Source organism: Rutidosis leptorrhynchoides, chromosome 3 (genome assembly GCF_046630445.1).
Source record: "Rutidosis leptorrhynchoides isolate AG116_Rl617_1_P2 chromosome 3, CSIRO_AGI_Rlap_v1, whole genome shotgun sequence".
NCBI classification, from domain to species: domain Eukaryota; kingdom Viridiplantae; phylum Streptophyta; class Magnoliopsida; order Asterales; family Asteraceae; genus Rutidosis; species Rutidosis leptorrhynchoides.
In genome coordinates this window covers 434,223,067-434,244,598 of record NC_092335.1, presented here as the reverse complement: position 1 = coordinate 434,244,598, position 21,532 = coordinate 434,223,067, and the positions used below count along the sequence as shown (strand labels likewise).

Sequence of the window (21,532 nt, the reverse complement as noted above, 5' to 3'; positions counted from 1 at the left end):
ATGTCTGGAATTTCGCAGATTTAGAAATGTGCTTATAAGTTCTGCAGACGAGATTAAATTATTTTGCAGACATAAAAACAAACAGTCTTCAATATTTATCATACAGACCTTCAGACCAAATATTCTTTACAGTTATAATTCAGAGATTTTTAAACAAAAAACATCTTAAAAACAAACAGCACATCTAATAAAATAAGTGAACTTTAACCAAATTAAAAGGGAAGGGCCTTGATAATAGCTAAACTTAAGGCCAAAAATAGCAGTTTTCATATCATTTATTCAATGAATTCCAAAAGAGAAAAGAAAAATGTGAAGAAAAAAAAAAGTAAAACAAAAAAAATTAAAGAAAAAAACACAGGGAAAAAGACCAACACTCAAAATACACTTCCTTTTGTTCATCCTCCCCCTTGCCTCTTACTATTAATTTTTTATAAGATCAATTTGAAAAACCCTTTTAACCAAAGTCTTCATCTTTTTCCTTCTTCTACAAACCCCAATTTCTGCATAACCAATTAACAACAACCCCTTCATCTATTCAATCATTTTCTTGATATCTATGTAACTTATGTCTATCTATGTATTCTAATTATATTTTGATTAAATTAAATTTAATTAATAATTAAATATCAATTTGGATAAAGATTGTTACTTTATTTTTGGGTTTCAAATAAGGAAAAAGATGAATAGTGGGGTTAGGGTTTCTATTCCAAATAACGTAAGAAAAATAATCCAAAACATTAAGGAGATCACAGGTAATCATAGTGAAGATGAGATTTATGCAATGCTTAAAGAGTGTTCAATGGATCCGAATGAAACTGTCCAGAAGCTTTTATCACAAGGTATATATAATCTTTGAAAGATCCATTTTTTTCAGTTTAAATGCTTATTATTGGCTAAAGATTTTTTTTTTTTTTTTTTTTAATTTATTGTATATGTGTGATAATTGTTAGTGTAGTTAGGGTTAGGGTTAGAGTGGTTTTACAAATTCTGTGCCGTGTAGCTTGTTGGTGTTTATTTGCAGTGATTAATTCTGTTTTGTTTTGTTTTGCAATTAATTTTAGTTTGTATTGTTTTTGAAGTAAAGCTCACTGTTTGGCATTATAAAGATGTGTAATTTAGCGAAACTTTTCAATTGTGTCAATTTTCATTTGTTTTTGGGGCTTAAATTACATACTATCTGAATTCGAAAATCACATAACTAAAAATTTGTACCTAAAGAGTTCCATTTTTATTGGTCATATGTTTTGCATTCAAGTTGAAAAAGTTACTCCTAGTGTTATGTTTATATATTATATATTATGTCTTTAAAATAAATGATAAGAAACATAAATCTTTTTACTTTTTACTTTTACAGATCCATTTCATGAAGTAAGGAGGAAGCGTGACCGCAAGAAAGAGGTAAGATCACTGCACTTATATATTTCTTTTAATTTTGAATAGTTATAATTATGATTAGTGCTTAATTACAGTGTAATAAAGATCTATAAAGCTCGAATAAGCCATAATTTCGGTTTCTATGTTGTCTGATGTGGGTACCCATAGAGATATCATTCATTCATACAGTAATGTATATTATAGGGTCTCTTAACTAGTTTTTATAATGTGAAATGTTTGTTATGCATTTGACGTTTTGTATGTATTTCTTTTGTAGATTACTAATAAAGAATCTACAGAGCCGAGATGGAAACCGGGGATGCAGGGACGGGGAAATAGAGGTGGGCGGGGGAACTATTCATCTCGACACGTATCTCATGGTAATTCACAAGTCGGAATCCACTCAATCTAAACGACTTATTTCAATTTGAACAGATGTAGTTGAATCGATGATGTATGTTAGTCATCGTAAAGTGTAAATAATAATTTTGATAATTTTTTTAGGAAAATCAGATTCAGGCAGTTCTAAGACTACGTTATCTGCAAAGGAAAATGAAATTAGTCGAGTTGCAGGTGATGGTGCCGCACCTCAGGATAAGACACATGTGGTTGCAAGGTATGGCATTCACTAGAATCTACTTATTGTTCGTTTACTATGCACTGTTGTAAAACACCCCGATTACTCATGTTTAAGAACAAATCGATCCGATTTTGCTAAATCCGTTAATTGGTCAACGTCGGTTAACGGGTTAAAATTGGATTTGTTGGTCAAAGTCGGTCAAAGTCAAAATTTGTCAACATTTGAATATGAATTTAAACTAGAACTTTAAAGGTTTTAAACAAATGAACGATTATACTTATATTTTAGACATCTATGTTAAAGTTTGTGTTTATGTTTATGGTTTTCTTATAATTACACATATAACTTTGTTCTAAGGTTTTCCCTATTCGGGTTACCCGGAAGCGCGAGTAATCGAACACCAAACTCTACTCTACTGTACGCAGCCCATCAGGATTACTCTCTGTCCCCGGCCACTCCAAGATTCGAACGTGAGACCTCTTACAAAGATGCTAGGCTCCCGGGCTACCTTGGGTGGTTGTATAACAATTTCAATTCAACTAATCCCCGAGTTGCCGATTACTCCCTCCTAAGTCCGGACCGATTACTTTCCGAGTAGCGAGTTTTTAATTGTAATAATGCAAAATACATAGTTGAAATCCTTACATATTAAATTTCCTCCCTTTTTTTGCAGTTCATCCACTGTTGCCCTTGATAAGCAATCTGATCCAGTTGCTGAAAAAACTAGTATTGTACCTGCGGAGGCAAACAAAATCCCGACTGGTAGAGACGTTTCTGTTTCCAAGACAAAATCACCTAAGTCAGGTGCTCATTTGTCTGCTTCAGATCGTATTCTTATGCCGTCACAGGATTCAAGACTTACTGCTGGTATAATTAGGCATGAAGTTGGCAGTCAACCTACTCGTGTTGACCAAGACAACAATACCATCTCTGCTGAAATTAAAACTGCATGTGAGGACTGTTTTTCACTTGAAGACTATTGATTTACGCACTGTTGTAAATTTCGGACGACATGTCGGTTTGGGACTAGCCCGTCCCGAGTCTCCCAGAAACGCCTTAAAAGTCGGTCAACGCTAAAAAGTCGGGTCAAAGTGGGTCTGAGTCCGTAAAAATCAAAGTTAGGTCAAAATTTTAATATTTATGTGCCATATATCCGTGTTTGAAATATTTTGTTTTATATATTTATGTGTAATGTATATGTTTAATTTATTTATTACTAAAAGTCAACGTTGGTCAATGCCCGACTCGTCCTCGAATTGACCGATCTGTCCCCTCAAGGTCCCGACCGACTCGTCTCACAACTTTTACAACTATGGATTTATGTTTAAACTATGTCTTGATTTTGTAACTTCTTATGACAGCTGTTACTGAGGCCGTCATACTTCATGGCGACGGGAATAATTTGCTTTCAGAGCCGTCACGACCAATTGGTGGGCCACCTTCAAACTACAATAACAGGCCACAACAAGCAATTGGGCTCCAAAAAGGTATCGACTCGTTTGATCGAAATTTATCTGTCTTTTAAAAAAAAAAAAAAAAAAAAAAAAAATCTATCACGTGGTTTATTTATAACATTTGCAACGTTTTGTACTTTTATTATATATAGTGACCCTTGTGCTTTTTCTTACAGTCAGTCTTGGTAAGGAATGGAAACCGAAACCGACAAATCCAATTCCTGTTGAAACCGATTCGAAGAATGCTACGTCTGAAAAGGAATCACAGATTTTAAGTGGTCAACATGTTATCATCCCGAATCACCTTCATGTTCCTGAAGCTGATAAACTAGGGTTTCAGTTTGGAAGTTTTGATGCTACGTTTGGTGTTAATTCAATCTCCTTGAGTGGGCCCATGAGTGACAAGACTCCATCTCTTTCTGAGGCTTTTCATGAGATCGTTCAACATATAGACGAACACCCCACCAGGTTAGATATATATTTTTTTTTCTTAGTTTTTTCTTCTAATATCTTTTGATTAATTGTTTTGTTAACAGACATCAAGATGTGTTAATAACTGCTGATGATGGAGATTCTTCTGATAACATGTCACATATTGTGGGCCCAGAACAAATTGAGTCCAAGGAAGAAACTACACTTCCAACTGCAGATCATCAATATCCAGCGGTTCTTCCTTCTTCTAACTTAAACTTTGGCTTAGTCCCACCAATAATCGGCAGCCTGGTGGCACCCTTTGAAAGTAACGAGTCTCAAGTGCCTGATGTTTCTCGTGTCCCAAGCTTTGTTGTAAGTAGTTTCTTTCATTACTCTGGATGTAACATATAGTATTAGTTCTGTAAAAGGCAGTTGGACATAAACCTAAATTCAGAGGTGGCACAAATGGGTAGCTCTGTTAGGTCAGGTAACGGGTCAAAATTGATCGAAGTGATTTTTTCCATATAAAACTATTAATGGGTCAATGATGATGACAATAATAATAATAATTATATATTATATATATTTTTGAGTATAAAATAATTATATTGCATTTGTCTCGTTTCCATTAAGCCTACTCATTTTACCCATTAAATATAACAAAACCACACATCTTTAATTACTTGTGTCAGAATTTTTACCTTTACATGAGGTGAATCATCTTCAGGAATTGGTATTAAACAATTTAGTGTAGGTTTTGAGGTAATTATTTTAAACCATTTGTGTATATATTCTCTACATACAGATTCAACAACCATTTGACCCATCAGGCTATTATCCTCAATTCTTTCGTTCCGGTCCGGATAATGATGGACGTGTATCACCTTTTCATCAACCCGGCAAGTACAATGGAGATGCTCCTTCACAATCTTCTCAAGAGGTTTGCGTTTTAGGCTTATTTGTTACTCACTCCGGCCTAAAATAACTGTCCCAGTTTGACTTTGAAGTCTTCTTTTTCAACCCTGACTTTTTATATTTTTGTTTGTTATATATAATATATCCGATTAAATTACTAATAAATGGAGGACTAGGTTTTAAACATGTTTTCGTTGGTATAATAATTTTTATCAAATATTATATAACACAAACAAAATTATCTAAAGCCAAAGTTGAAATAGAAAGACTTTGAAAGTCAAACTAGGATATTTGGGACGGAGAAAGTACTTGTAGATTACATTTATTATATTATACAAACATTTGGTCTAGTTCTAACAATTTTATGTACGAAACACAGGTTGGGAACTCTGTAATGTTGTCAGCTACTATTCAAACACCGTTAGCTACACAAGTAATGCAAAGTTCCATACCGGTGACTCAGCAAACGTTGGCTGTCTTTAGGCAACCAACCGGGTTACAATTACCACATTACCCTCCCGGTTATATTCCATATGCACCATATTATCCACCATTTTACATGCCACCTCCAGCTATTCATCAATTTTTGAGCAACGGTGCGTATCCCCAACAACCTCAAGGTGGTTATGGTTCACAAGTGTCACCTCAAAAATATCCACATCAGCAATACAAGTCGGGAAGTAATACCCCAAACTCAGGTCACATTGGAGTCCCGGGAACGTTTGGTTTGTATGGTTCGTCCCAAGCAGCAGGTTATAATCCAAACCCGGCTGCCACTGGTGGTAACTCTAGTTCTAATGAAGACCTTGGTGGGTCCCAGTACAAGGAGAATAATGTCTTTCCTATTGGAGCGCAGGTTAGTTTCATGTGCTTTACCTGTGATCTTTATGTCTCCAATTTCATATGAATATTTATCATGAATTAAATTGAAATCAAAGTTAGGTTCCTTTGAAACCGTTTCTTCTTCCGATAGGGTTTTACTCAAATGTACGTGGTGTATCCGGGTTATCTTGTGATCGTTTTCCTTCTTCTAATAGGGTTTTACTCAGATGTACGCGGTCTAACCGGGTTATCTTGTGATCGTTTTCGACCCTTTCCCTGTCCACTCTAAAATATACTGCTAGCGAGGTTTGATCTTGAGACCAAGGTTGGAGAACTCGCGACTCCCACTCGACACTTTTTTGGCCGTACTTGGATGTTGACCAAGTTTGACTTTGACCAGTTTTGACCAAGTTTTGACCATTTTTCAGTGTAATCACGACTTTTGGCTGAGTTTGACTGAGGTTGACCGGGTAATTGAACCGAGTACTCGGATCGATTCTAAAACCGAGAACTCGGCGAGTACTGTCCGAGTTTTACCGAGTTCTAAAACCCTGGCTGAGACCTCTTGATGGCTAGGGAAAGGGTTAGAAACGATCCATATAAGGAAAAACCATCTCCGTTTAGCCGTATTGTTTTGAGAATATAATTAAAATTTAGTTTAGGAATGAATAGATATGTATTTTAACTTTTAAATGTGATAATTTGCATGTTCGTAATTATACATTTTTTTATTTATTTTTTTTTTTTTTGCAATAATAGTGGGTTCTCATATTTTAAATCTGGTTTGCAGAGTGAAGGTCCTGGTGTTTGGATTGGTGCACCTGGTCGAGACATACCCGGCTCTTTTTATAATCTTCCTCAACAAGGTGGTCAAGTTGCATACAACCACCCAACACAAATCCCCCATGGAACTTTTACTACCAGTATTTACCACCACCCTGCAGGACAACCAGTAACCACCGCGCCCATTCACCCGCTTCTTCAACATCCCCAGACCATGGCTGGTGGTGTTGACTTGGCGGGACCTATATCTAACCCATATCCGCAGCCCCAGCCCACCCAAATCAACTGGCCCAATAATTATTGAAGTAATTTCGATTTTGTTTTTTTTTTTTTTTTAAATTGCAGAGGATAGAGAAAAACAATCCCAATCTTGAATTTTTTTTTCTTCTTTTTTTTTTTTTGATGGGGAGGTCCAGAATATGTTAGAAAAATGGAAGCAAAATTGATGTTAATGATGGAGTTGAGTGTAAATCATCTATAGGAGGTTGGATTATTTAGCCATTCGGTTTTCTTTGGAAGATTAAAAAAAAGATAAAGTCGTCATGTAACTGATTATGACCGATTATAAGTTAGTAAAGCCTGATTTGTGCAGTTCTTTTTTCTCATTGTTGATTGATTAGGCTCATTTCTCATCTTGATTCTTATGGTTTTATTTGTTTTTTTCTCTTTAAAAAATTTGAGATTTTATAGAAGAATGATGTTTTAGAGGGCTTGGTTATTTGTGTTACCTGTAAAGCGAATTTTGTTGTAATTAGGTTTTAGTATTTGGTATAAACACATGTAGCATATTTGTTTTAGTAGGCTTAATTTTGTGCATTTAGAAGCATCATGTGTAAATTAGTAACTTTTTAAGTGTATATAACTTTTAGTTATTCAATTTACTGCTTAACATGATACTCATATTAGAAACTTATTAAATAAATATATTATCAACATAATATTAACACACGATAATACGTTGGTTAGTTGTTCGACAATACACTGGTTATACTTCGTGGGCCGTGCGTATGCACGACAAAGAACTTACTAGTATGTGTGTGTGTATATATATATATATATATATATATATATATATATATATATTACAGTCAAAAGCTCAAACGAGAATCACAAAAAGGCGTAAACTGCGAGAACTTTTAATTTACAAAGATTTTCACATGTAAGTAGATTGAATCACCCATCATTGTTGATGGAAAGTAAGAATGAACATAAAATAGTCCGAAAAAACTTAAATTTTACCTATGTAATCAAGTATATAGTTTTCCGTTCACAAGTGCATATTTCTTTGTGTAACATGTGAAGACTTCTTATAATTAACAGTTTAACATTTAATTTGTGGTAATGAACATATATGATTGTTAATAATATGAGCATTAATTAATATTTGCATGTAATTTGTTGCATTTAAATGTATAAAAACTATGAAATTAAAAGGTTCTCGCCCTTGGTTGAAAGTTATTTTAGGATGTTTGTATCTATATATTATATCTTTATATCTATATTATATTATATATTTTAATATAAAACAAATTATCCTTATAATTGATTGATATACTTACCGAATCAATTTGGCAATACACATAATTAACAATATCAGTTCATTCTTCACATACGTAGTTTCTTTATACGATATAATTTATTAATTATAATTATATTTAATCAAAAACATATCTTCTACATATATATTTTATTTAATTTAATAATACGGAGTAGTAGATGAGTACATTACGGAGTACATATATTTATATTATATATAATAGGTTTTTGAGCTCGTGCGTTGCTAACACTACTTTTAAAATGTATCATCACGGGTTCCTAAACTCAAATGAATATTTAAAATTTATCAACACTACAGGTTCTTAAACTCAAATGAATTATTAAAATTTGTCAACACCACGGGCTATTTAATAATTATTATATTTTTCATATTTTTTAGTATCGCTATTTACATACTAATATGAACTGCAATTACATGAACATATAACTCGAATAATTTAGTTGAGTAATTTTAAAAGACATGACGGACCAAAAATACATGAACATAAATGGATGAATAAAGATATACGAAAAGTATTATAATACCTACGTCCCACCAGAGGTGTCTTTGTTAAAAAAAAATTGTATATAATAATTCTAAAATATTTTACCACCGTTCAACATACGGACTCTAAAACTAACACAACGGGCTTTTAAACTCAAAAGTATAATGAAAAAGATATTAATTGTGAGAAATAAAAAAATTTGTAAACCTTAAGTTACTAACACCGTTTTTAAAATTATTCAACATCACGGTCTCTTAAACTCAGAAGAATTTTTAAAATTTGTTAACACCACAGACTCTTAATTAATTCTTATACTTAATCTATTTTTTTAGTATCGCTATTTACATATCAATATGAACTTCAAATTACATTTTTTTGCACGGTTTTTTACATACCCGTGCAACGCACGGGCTTAAAAACCTAGTGTATATATATATATATATATATATATATATATATATATATATATATATATATATATATATCTTATAAAGGTATAGAAACATAGGTATTTTTGGTAAGAAACAATTACATTGTTGGTCCTTAATGTTTATCCCATATTTCACATTTGCCACATAACTTTTTTCTAACACGATTTGTCACCGAAGTTCCACTTAATAATCGTTCTAACTAACGATTGTTAGAAAAACTCCGTTATATGTTGACATGTCCTTGGCACATAGGATATTTTCGTCTTTTCCGTTATCCTTCACTCTGATATCATCCAGGGGCGGAACATAAGGTATTACAAAGGGGGCGCCCGTCCCCCCTGAATTTAACGGAAAAAAAATTTTACATTAAAAAAAAAATTTTACCAAAAAATAAGATTTTTTTTTAGTGTTTGCCCATGCTGACAATGAAAAATTTATTAAATTTTTAGATTCGGCCCCTCTGTAATCGGGTTCAAGTACAGATATCATCTCCATCTTCATCATTCCCTTAATTTGATAACTTCCACGGTAAATATAAAAATAAAAAATAACAATGAATTAATACCTAATCAAAATCAAATAAAAATTCCAAACATCTAATCCACTAGATCCTCCAAACTCATCCATATAATTCGATTAAATTCTCTATCATAGTCAAAGAAAAATTTACAACTCATCAAATACGTACAATAACACAGTTTGATACAACCTGATTGCATCAAAATCAAAACTAAACACCTCCTTATTCAAACAAAGTGAAAACCTCCAACTGTGGTGGTGTGTGGGGTGTGAGTTAATTGTCTTCGGAGATAGTATCAGATGGTTATACGGCGAGGAAAATAAATTCAGGGATTAACTGCCGTTGTTGTTGTCGTCAACGCCGATGATGCTGCCGTCGTCAACCGCCGATAATGTTATCGTTGACTATCGCTGTCGAATGATGATTCATGTCCGGAAATAGTAAATATGTAAATTGAATGGTGATTGATTGTCAGAAATACTATATCTGGCCTGATTTAGTATACAATAGCAACAACAAAGGAGAATAGCAAAACCATTCAGTCGGACATGGAGACACCACCGAGTAATCGCCTGAGAAGATGCCGGTATTCCGGTGACGGAGATGAACAATAGCAAAACTATCTTGATGAATTTCAATTTTGTTGTTGAGTTTGAGGTTTAAATTTTATATTAATAATATTGATTACATTAACTAATTTATTGATTAATATTTTTATATTTATCATGACCATAGAATCATGAGTTTTATGTCTTGGCCGACGTGTGCTTGACATGATATGGAATGCTTTATATTAAAATTTGAAAGAGTGTGATTTTTGCCCGGTGAAGATGAAAAGATTTCTAGAATTGACGGTGGGTATTCTATTTTTCAGTTTAAATTTCTATTAAAGAATTAGAAAAGATGAATATTAATAAAAATTAATAAAAATTTAAGAAAAATGAAGATAAAGGGAAATCAAAAGAAAAGAAAAACGATGAAAATACCTTCATTTGCCAAGCTTATGTCAACAGATAACGGAGCGTTTTTAACGGTCATTAGTGAGAGACCAAACGTGTAATAAGTGAAACCTCGGTAATCAACCGCGTCGAAAGAACAGATAAGTGATATATATATATATATATATATATATATATATATATATATATATATATATATATATATATATAAAATAAAAAATAAACGTCAAATATGTAATTTTGTCTTTTGATAATGAGTATCTCAACTTTTCAACCTAATTTCCGAATTCTAAAGTAGTCAAATCTTATAACACGTGTTTTCAATTAATCAACTTTTTGAATCCACCACTGATGAAAAGTAAAAAAATAAAAACATTTAAAATTGTCATTCAAGACTACTTTTCACAAAGAACACATATAATAACACCATGTATTATCATTATACTCGCAATTTCATTGTCCTAACAGCGTTGAATTATTTGAACAACAATTCGGGTAAAATTGATGGATATAGAAGAATTAGTGAGTCAAGAAACCCTAATTGATGAAATCGCTGATAAACTAATCAATGGAGATGTAATTACCAAAATTCAAGCTGCCAGAGAGATCAGGAACATGATTCGTAATCGTAAATCCTCCGGTAAGATTCGCGCCAAGTTCGCCGGCGCCGGTGTAATTCAACCGCTTGTTCTTATGCTCAGCTTTCAACATAATGATGCTCCTGAAGTTTCGCTTCTTGCGTTACTCAATCTCGCTTCTAGAAACCAACGGTTAGTGTTTGATTTCAATTATAAGATATGCTGATTAGGGTTTCAGAAATTGTTAATTTGAAATATTAATTTTAATGTGATATTGCTGACGTCATTTAATTAGGCCTAAAATGTACTCATCTAACAAGTTAATTATTACTGTTTAATTTTACAGAAATAAGGAACAAATAGTGACATATGGTGCCATTCCTCCTTTAGTTAACCTTCTCGAATTCGAAAACACAAACAACTTACAAGAATTAGCCGTTGCAGCGATTTTGTCGTTATCAGCTGCACCTAATAACAAACCTGCAATATCTGATTCAGGCGCAATCCGCCTTTTAATTCGATCGGTTAGCTATGGTTCTGTTCAAGGAAGCGTTGATGCAGTAACCGCACTTTATAACCTCGCTGCATCCAAAGAAGAACCGATTATAGTTCTTGACACTAGGGTTACCTTTCCGCTTTTTAACCTTCTTAAAGAATCCAAAAAGTACTCCAAATTTGCTGAAAAGATTACCGGTTTAATTGAAATGATCTCAAAATCTCAAGAAGGGATACTGGCTATAACGAATTGTGAAGATGGGATACTAACGTTAGTAGAGACGATTGAAGATGGATCTCAAGTTAGCACAGAACACGCGGTTGGTGCATTGCTTGAAATGTGTGTGAGTTCCAGAAGTAAATATAGGGAACTTATTCTTAACGAGGGTGCGATTCCTGGTCTGTTACGGTTAACTGTTGATGGGACCATTAAAGCGCGAAACAAGGCTAGGTTGCTTCTGGGGTTACTTAGGGAGTCTACTCCCGAAAAGCGATTGAGCCCTACTGTTTTGGAGAAATTGGTTTATGAGATTGCAGCATGTATTGATGGGTCAGAGAAATCAGTTCAAACAGCCAAAATATTGTTGCAGGAAGGCTCTATCTTGCACTTCCAGAAAATTGGGTGAATTTTAACTAACGATTGTAAAGTGTATTTAACTGGCACTTGACTAACTGTGTTAATAGTATACACTTTAAGTTACGAATCGGTGTATAATGTCAAGCAGTAAAACAAGTATGTAAGGTCACCCAACTACGGGCCAGGGATCTGATGGGCGAAAAAAAATTCGTGAGTAGTTAGTATTCGATTCATGATGGTTGGGTAAATCTGTGAAGTCGTATATGCGGGCATGAGTAGGGGTAAAAAGTGTACTCGCCAACTGATCATGGTTGGGTCACAGGTATATATTCACTATACATTGGGGGCCAAACTTGATCCTCCATTCCATGAGACCCATTTGATTTACTCACGAATAGCGAATACAGTTATTGATTATGTTGTTATGGTAGGAAAATAAGTTACTATAAAACAATACTACAACAACAATAATATCCAATTCCACCGACTTGGAGTATGGAGAGGTGAGATATTGTGAGTCTAGCCTCTACCCTAAAGTAAAATGAGAGTCATTTACGGATAAAAAAAATCGTTTCTGTAACGACTATCCCTTTTCCGTTAACTTATACCTAGTTAATTCTTTAACAACTGTTAACTCACTTTTTGTGTCTTACGCATTTAAGATGACATTATTATGTTAAATAATAATTATAAATATTATTATTATGATCGTTAATAGTAAGAATCTCTATTCTTAGTTATATGCAACTTTGAAACTTAACTAGTGTTGGTTTAGGTTTCAATTCCTTATTCAAAACACTGCATCATCAAAAATCCTCGGCCTCTCCCAGTAGACTCCCATCGCTGACTTCATCTCATCACCACCGACACATTCATCAACCCTAACACCCAAAATATTTACTTGATCATTAAATTGATTACACCATCGCGATCTACTCGTTCTTCTGTACACATCTAGCCATTCAATTTTTAGTTTTAGGTATAATTCTAAAACCCTAGATTTCTATTTTTACTGTTTTAATAATAATTACTAGAGTAATCATGTCCTTTTTATGATTGTATGTATGTTTATGTTTTGATTTGTTGATTGTTTGTATACTTTTGTCAGAAACGAATTTGTACGTTGATTTGAATAAGTTTTTGATGGTATCTAATTATAATAAGTTCGTATATTGTTTGCCCTCGAAAAGTACTCAATTTTTCATATAGATAACGCGTAATTTCGATAAACGGTGATTGACTTATGATTAAAACAAAGTTTGTATTTTTCTGCGTGTCAAAATCCGACATTTGCTTACAAAATGTGTCATTCTGGAAAATTGGTATGGAAGTAGAACCTCATCTTTGGACCGGTGAAAATGGACACATAAAAGGGAGATTTTCCTATTGGTGTAAACATGTTTTGAATTGTTAAGAGCAAGTTATGCTCTGTACATGAAAGGGTTGATGAATTGGTGCCAATCTAAGAATTTTAACTTGTAAGAATACACTGTATCAATGGGCTAAAGCAATTGCTTTCATTCCATTACAGATAGATGGTAGTTTTATGTGTTAACTAAATTCTCAAGTGAAATCGAAAACTTTTGAATTTTTGTGATTTATTTATGAATATTTTGCTCCGACTGTGCATTCTGAAAATGTTTTGAGAATTTTGGTTATAACTTTTGTTGCAAAAATGTTTACATAGCGTAGCCGGACATTTGAAAAGCTAATTGAATAATCTACTTGGGGTACTGCCAAACCATGTTCGATTCTCGTTTCAAGTAGGAAGTTTCCAACATTTGATGGTATTGCCAATATCAATGCGATTTGGGAAGGTCTAAGGTCTCTGGGGGTCCCAACCTTCGATGGTATTGCCAACATCATTGCGAATTGAGTTTCTTTCTAACGCGTGTGTGGGTGACAAATGAGAGCATTTGATGTCGATATTGCCGTTCAAAAAAATTTGAGTAATCTACTGGTCAGGATACTTTAAGAACATCTTGATTAATATTTTGGGAGATATGACTGATTGTTTGAGAACGGTAATGTTGTGTTTCCCGGAAGAAAACTGAATTTTTGAAAGCATGTATTTTAAGGTCAAAGCCTTGATACTTGACTACTAATAGGAAGTTTGACTTTTATTATTGACCTTTATACTAGTGTTGACTTTCGTTGACTTTTGTTGACTTTTCGTGTCGGATTCGAGCAATAGGAATAAGATTGTACTATGACCCGACTCAAGTTATTAGGCATTGTTTGACCAACTTGTATCTATATGTTTTGTACTTTATCTACGATGATCGTTCTAACTATCACTGTTGTGTTGAGACTGTTTGCCGTGCTATACTTTGTTGTGCACTCAAGGTGAGTTGTAGTCCCTCTTTTTAATCTTTTAAATGTTTTGGGATGAGAATACGCGCATTTTGATTTTCACGTAATAAACACAAGTACTTACTTTATTCTACACTGAGTTTGAACCAGAAATCCCTTAGCATGGTAACTTAACTACTGGCTTTTGAACTGATGAGCGTGAATACACATACATAGATCTATACAGTTTGACAAACTCAGTCCGGTTTGGTCGCGCCAACATTTAACAGACGTATAGTATTTCGAGTGGTACACACGTATCGGTGTATTTTAATAGAGAGGTAACTTATTATGTTAAGTTTATTTTAATACATGGGTAACTTGAACATGAAATCTTGTGGTCTACTTAATTTATTGTTCGCAATACTTAAACCTGTAATTCATCAACATTCTTGTCGACTTTTTAATATGTTTATTTTCAGGTCCGTAAAGTGCTTCCGCTTACTGATTATTTGTTCAAGGTGTTGCATGGAGTCTTGTGTGCCATGATTTCAAACATGTCAAAATTACATAAGGGGTCCCCGTGGTATGTTTGAAATAACAAGTGGAGTCCAAAAGAATTTTTTCACTTTGGGGGGTCACTGTGGTTTGCATTAGTTTCACTTTGTGGTGGGGGAGGGGGGGGTCCAAACAGCCTCACATCTGTCAATATGTAACGTTTTTGAGCCTCACATGACTTGCACATGAGGGTAATTTCATCTTTTTAATTCCCTTTACCCCTTTAAGTCTTACATGCACCTATTTCTTCTTCTCTCACTACAAAACTCACAAAATCCAAAAAATCTTATCTGTTCATTGAACATCATCATTGATGTGCAAAACGTGGTATATGAATTGTTATATGAAATAGTATGGAAAAATACCGATTAAAGATTGTTACACACTAACGAGCAGTGTACCCGATCGTGTAGTAGTATAAATAATGGTTTAGTTCCGTGTATCGTTCTAAGGACAGTTGGATTAGTCAAACTAAAATTAGAAACTATATTGTGATTAACTAAGTAAATGAAACTTAAAGGTACAAGATATTATGTTTTTGTGGCTATTTAACGATTTAGCCAAATCAGAGAAGATTAAAAGTAAAAACAATATTTTTGGTTTTTTAAGTTTATATAATGAAAACAAGTGCAAAGAAAGCAAATAAGATAGTTTGATTAAGATCAAAGATACGAAATGTTCATCTAGATATTTTACCCTCGGTATTGGATGTAAGTTATATTGTTAAGACCCGATTGAATGACTATGTGTGTAAGTTACCTAATAGATTTACCAAGAGTTCTCTTTAGTAAACACGCAAACTCGATTACAAGATCAAGGGTTCCCTTTTCTCTATAGTTCTCGTGTTTGTAACCAAATAACTATGATATATACGCTAATCACCCAAATCGACTTGCCAAGAGTTCTCTTTAGCAAGTACTCAAACTAGAATTACTAAGTGGAGGGTTCCCTATCACCTAGACTTTTTCGTTTGTGACTAGTTGATTAGCTAGATCAAAGACTCGAATAACAATTGTCTTTTGCGTTCGCTCTACACAATTCATTCCTATATCGTCTAATCATTTTGATCTAATTTACCCCCTTGGTCCGGTTTAGTAAACAATAAATCTAAGACAAGTTGATTGTAAATCAATATGATACATCAACAAGAGTTCTCTTTATCAACAACATATCAATTAACTAGATACAAATGATTTAACATCAATAAGCATGGTTCTTTAATTCAAGTTTTAAACTATCACACATAATACATTCAATCGATAAGATTACATCCAATACCTCAGTTATTAATCTAGACAAATGTTATAGAGTTTAGCCAACAATCATATTAACAAACAAAATAACAATCAATTGATAAGTAGAATTCATTGTGAAGAACAAGAAATCAACCTAATAGAGAATGAATCTTGAATAGAGAAGGTGTTGAATCTTGATTCTTGAATGTTAAGCCTCTTCCAAGAGCTTGGAATTCTCCAATTTTGCTCCTAAAATCGTCTTGGAACTCCTCTGTTTCGTAACTGTTCGTATCTCTCTCAATAATACACTTTTAAAGTGGTGGAAGTTGGTCAAAAGCAAAAAGTAGGCTGAAACCTACTTCTGGACGGCGTCCGGATTTCTGGACGGCGTCCAGTTGTAAAGGCCTGGACGGCGTCCAGATTTCTGGACGGCGTCCAGTTGTGAAGGGTTGGACGGCGTCCAGATTTCTGGACGGCGTCCAGTTGTGTCTCGTTTTTTCCAAATCTCCCTTCATTTGGACGGCGTCCCAATCATTTTGGACGGCGTCCAACATACCTGAAGCCTTGTTTTATCGTTTTAGAGCGCTAATTTGACCATAACTTGTATCGGGATCAACTATGATGAAATCACAACTTATAGAATGGTCACAATTCACCAAAACTCTTTATAAACCACTTTCCGTTACACTTTTCATACCTTTGTGTATTACTTGTAGAAACCGCCTTAACTATCCTTGATTCGAGAATATTTCACATGATATTGCGAGATATATATATGATGTAATTGAGCAATATCAAAACACCCCACACTTAAACCTTGCTTGTCCTCAAGCAATTCATTCTTACAAAGTAGAAAACTATCAAATACACTTACACAATATAGTGTATACACATCACACAAGTAACGCAAAACACATGAAACACACACGTTTATTTGAAACGCAAACTCACGCTATATGAAACACACGCTTTAAGTATAACACACACATTTATTGTAATCACACTCACGCTATATACACAATGAGAACACACGCACACATTTTTGGGAGTTTTAGAGCCAAGTATCTGAAAAATTTGATCCTACGGAAATCAGGACCTTATGTAAAACGTTTTATGTTTTTGAAAATTTAATGCTAGTTTTTACACTAGGCACGTTTTCTGATTTTTTTGTCGGATTTTCTGAATTTTTGGAAAATGAGTGCGGGTTTCCCGCTATTGGTCAAGCCAATCCCTCCCACAGTACCTAACATCGTTAGATGTTGGTAAGAAAATAATGCGTTTAGGAGGATACACATTACGTCCAGATATCATCGAGAATTATGAGGTAATCATCTAATCCGTTAAGTCAACCATAAAGATTGAGGTTCATCAGGCTTAAAAGCTGATATCTTACCTTTCCGGAGGTTATCCACTGGGAATCTGATCAATTCACTGACATTTTGTGTATCATGGTGCGCTTCCCATTTGGCCAGCAAATCTCCCTCATTGAGATAAGCTTTGACTACCAGTTTCCCTGTTTGACGTTGAGGCCTGGTAGATTTCCAGTCGATTTTAGCAATGACTTTTCAAGATTTTTCGTCACCCTACAACTGGTCTGGACTACAACTTCTGAAATAAATCAGCAAGTGTGTCGTTCGGAAGACTTTACTTCCTTGAGGATGGAATGGATACATCATATGGGTAATAATAAAGTGGTCGGACGCAACATTGTCCTTGTTAGGAGAAACAATGAGGATCGTCCTGTTTTAGTTTTCGATCTGGCGCGAGGTCCGGTTTTCGACCACGCTATGCAATCACCGCTCTCTCACGGTTTACACTCGTTGTGGTACAAGTAACCTACAAGTTAGCTTTACGAAACTAATAGGATTTTCATTCAAATAATTGAATGATAGTACAACTTCAAAGACTATTAATAATTTAAAACATAACTCACCATTTCTTTTCTAGTTTTAAAACACAATGTATGTAAAATAGTTTTTTGGACAATTTTCGTTTCTAAGGCTACCTGAAAATTTTAAAATTTTGATCATAAACGCCTTAGTTTTTGTAAAACGAATTCCCGATAAATTTCTATCTCCCACCCCACACTTAAGATCATGCAAGGCCCTCATTGCATGAAATCAGAAAAATGATTAAATTTAGAGAGCAAAGTGATAGGGTGATTGTAGAAATTTTCAATTTTTTAACCTGTAAATCGTGGAACATGTAGACGAATGCCGCTGAACTTACTGCCAGCATAAGAGCATCGTCCATTCCTCGATTATCAACATACATACATCATAATATCAAATGTTGCTGAACTTAATGCCAGTCTTTGAAGTTCAACCACGCTGCAAAAATTAACAAACCACACAAATAATAATAAAAATAACGGTGTTTTTACAATCACATCCATTATCAAACCACACAATCAGTTTAAAAAAAAAATACAAACCAATATTGTTTTAATACACACCATAACAAATAACTAGATTGTTTGAAAATGTAACAAAATGATCATTGGCTCGCAGGCCTTCAGTTATCGTAAGGCCAAAAGTAGTTTTCTGAGCCATCTCTGCTTCGGCGTCCTTGCGGGTATTCCTGCTCAAATCGGTTCCTGGCATCCTGCATCACATCGTTAGTATTATAAATTGGGTAAGGCGGAAGTGGGTTTTCAGGATCAGTGTAGTATTGGGGTGTCAGACGTGTTGTTCCATAGTACTGATCGGGGTTGGAATAATATAACTCGGTGTTATGGTTATTCCAATCAATACCATAACTGTTTCATCCCTGGTTATGTACTTGAGCAATCTGGCGTTGCTCCATTCCTTGCTGACTCACCCTCATGTTGTTCATACTGTTGACCAAATCATCCCAACCAGATTGAGACGGATACCAAGTGAAATGTCCCGTTCTTATTGATTAAAAACGTTCCATATTAATTGATTTCGTTGCGAGGTTTTGACCTCTACATGAGACGTTTTTCAAAGACTGCATTCATTTTTAAAACAAACCATAACCTTTATTTCATAAATAAAGGTTTAAAAAGCTTTACGTAGATTATCAAATAATGATAATCTAAAATATCCTGTTTACACACGACCATTACATAATGGTTTACAATACAAATATGTTACATCGAAATCAGTTTCTTGAATGCAGTTTTTACACAATATCATACAAACATGGACTCCAAATCTTGTCCTTATTTTAGTATGCAACAGCGGAAGCTCTTAATATTCACCTGAGAATAAACATGCTTTAAACGTCAACAAAAATGTTGGTGAGTTATAGGTTTAACCTATATATATCAAATCGTAACAATAGACCACAAGATTTCATATTTCAATACACATCCCATACATAGAGATAAAAATCATTCATATGGTGAACACCTGGTAACCGACATTAACAAGATGCATATATAAGAATATCCCCATCATTCCGGGACACCCTTCGGATATGATATAAATTTCGAAGTACTAAAGCATCCGGTACTTTGGATGGGGTTTGTTAGGCCCAATAGATCTATCTTTAGGATTCGCGTCAATTAGGGTGTCTGTTCCCTAATTCTTAGATTACCAGACTTAATAAAAAGGGGCATATTCGATTTCGATAATTCAACCATAGAATGTAGTTTCACGTAATTGTGTCTATTTTGTAAATCATTTATAAAACCTGCATGTATTCTCATCCCAAAATATTAGATTTTAAAAGTGGGACTATAACTCACTTTCACAGATTTTTACTTCGTCGAGAAGTAAGACTTGGCCACTGTTGATTCACGAACTTATAACAATATATACATATATATTAAAGTATGTTCAAAATATATTTACAACACTTTTAATAGATTTTGATGTTTTAAGTTTATTAAGTCAGCTGTCCTCGTTAGTAACCTACAACTAGTTGTCCACAGTTAGATGTACAGAAATAAATCAATAAATATTATCTTGAATCAATCCACGACCCAGTGTATACGTATCTCAGCATTGATCACAACTCAAACTATATATATTTTGGAATCAACCTCAACCCTGTATAGCTAACTCCAACATTCACATATAGAGTGTCTATGGTTATTCCGAAATATATATAGATGTGTCGACATGATAGGTCGAAACATTGTATACGTGTCTATGGTATCTCAAGATTACATAATATACAATACAAGTTGATTAAGTTATGATTGGAATAGATTTGTTACCAATTTTTACGTAGCTAAAATGAGAAAAATTATCCAATCTTGTTTTACCCATAACTTCTTCATTTTAAATCCGTTTTGAGTGAATCAAATTGCTATGGTTTCATATTGAACTCTATTTTATGAATCTAAACAGAAAAAGTATAGGTTTATAGTCGGAAAAATAAGTTACAAGTCGTTTTTGTAAAGGTAGTCATTTCAGTCGAAAGAACGACGTCTAGATGACCATTTTAGAAAACATACTTCCACTTTGAGTTTAACCATAATTTTTGGATATAGTTTCATGTTCATAATAAAAATCATTTTCTCAGAATAACAACTTTTAAATCAAAGTTTATCATAGTTTTTAATTAACTAACCCAAAACAGCTCGCGGTGTTACTACGACGGCGTAAATCCGGTTTTACGGTGTTTTTCGTGTTTCCAGGTTTTAAATCATTAAGTTAGCATATCATATAGATATAGAACATGTGTTTAGTTAATTTTAAAAGTCAAGTTAGAAGGATTAACTTTTGTTTGCGAACAAGTTTAGAATTAACTAAACTATGTTCTAGTGATTACGAGTTTAAACCTTCGAATAAGATAGTTTTATATATATGAATCGAATGATGTTATGAACATCATTACTACCTCAAGTTTAGTAGGTAAACCTACTGGAAGTGACAAGAAATGATTTAGCTTCAAAGGATCTTGGATGACTTGAAAGTTCTTGAAGTAGGATCATGACACAAAAACAAGTTCGAGTAAGATTTTTACTCGAATTAAGATAGTTTATAGTTATAGAAATTAAATCAAAGTTTGAATATGAATATTACCTTGAATAAGAAAGATAACTTACTGTATATAACAAAGGTTTCTTGATCTTAGATGATTACTTGGAATGGATTAGAAAGCTTGGAAGTAAATTAGTAAACTTGAAGGGATTTTTGAAGTGTTCTTGAAGTGTTCTTCCTATGATGATTATAGCTTGATTCTTGAAGTGATTTTTGATGAAGATGATGATTAACTACTGGAAAAATACGTTCATAATAGTGTGTGTGTGTTGAGAGAGAATTAGAAAGAGAATTGAAAGTGAAATGGAGTGAATGATGAGTGGTAATTGGTGAGTGGTGAGTGGGGTTAAAAGGAGTTCTAGTTAGTTGACTAGCTCATGGTAGAAGTTAAAATTAATTAGTCATACATGACATAATCAAGAGTGGAATCCCATGCTAGTTCCTATTGGTATATACCCATAGTAAGTACGTTTTGAAGCTGTGTATAATACGGGTAAGAATACGACTAGAATTCTTGATGAAAGAAAAGAATGGGAAAGTAACTGTAA

At 33.8% G+C, this 21,532-nt stretch overlaps 2 protein-coding genes across 2 annotated transcripts; both read left to right on the top strand.

The window, feature by feature from the left end:
- Positions 1-522: 522 nt before the first annotated feature.
- On the top strand, positions 523-6,985 carry LOC139897889 (GBF-interacting protein 1-like). The gene is made up of 11 exons (XM_071880602.1): positions 523-839; positions 1,355-1,398; positions 1,652-1,754; positions 1,879-1,990; positions 2,628-2,905; positions 3,316-3,441; positions 3,585-3,876; positions 3,945-4,194; positions 4,628-4,762; positions 5,117-5,593; positions 6,350-6,985. The coding sequence occupies exons 1-11, from the start codon at positions 680-682 to the stop codon at positions 6,644-6,646; spliced, it is 2,274 nt and encodes a 757-aa protein (XP_071736703.1). The 5' UTR covers positions 523-679; the 3' UTR covers positions 6,647-6,985.
- A 3,734-nt stretch (positions 6,986-10,719) lies between these two features.
- LOC139897890 (U-box domain-containing protein 17-like) lies at positions 10,720-12,979 on the top strand. Its single transcript, XM_071880603.1, has 2 exons — positions 10,720-11,064; positions 11,219-12,979. The coding sequence occupies exons 1-2, from the start codon at positions 10,799-10,801 to the stop codon at positions 11,991-11,993; spliced, it is 1,041 nt and encodes a 346-aa protein (XP_071736704.1). The 5' UTR covers positions 10,720-10,798; the 3' UTR covers positions 11,994-12,979.
- The last annotated feature ends 8,553 nt before the right edge of the window (positions 12,980-21,532 follow it).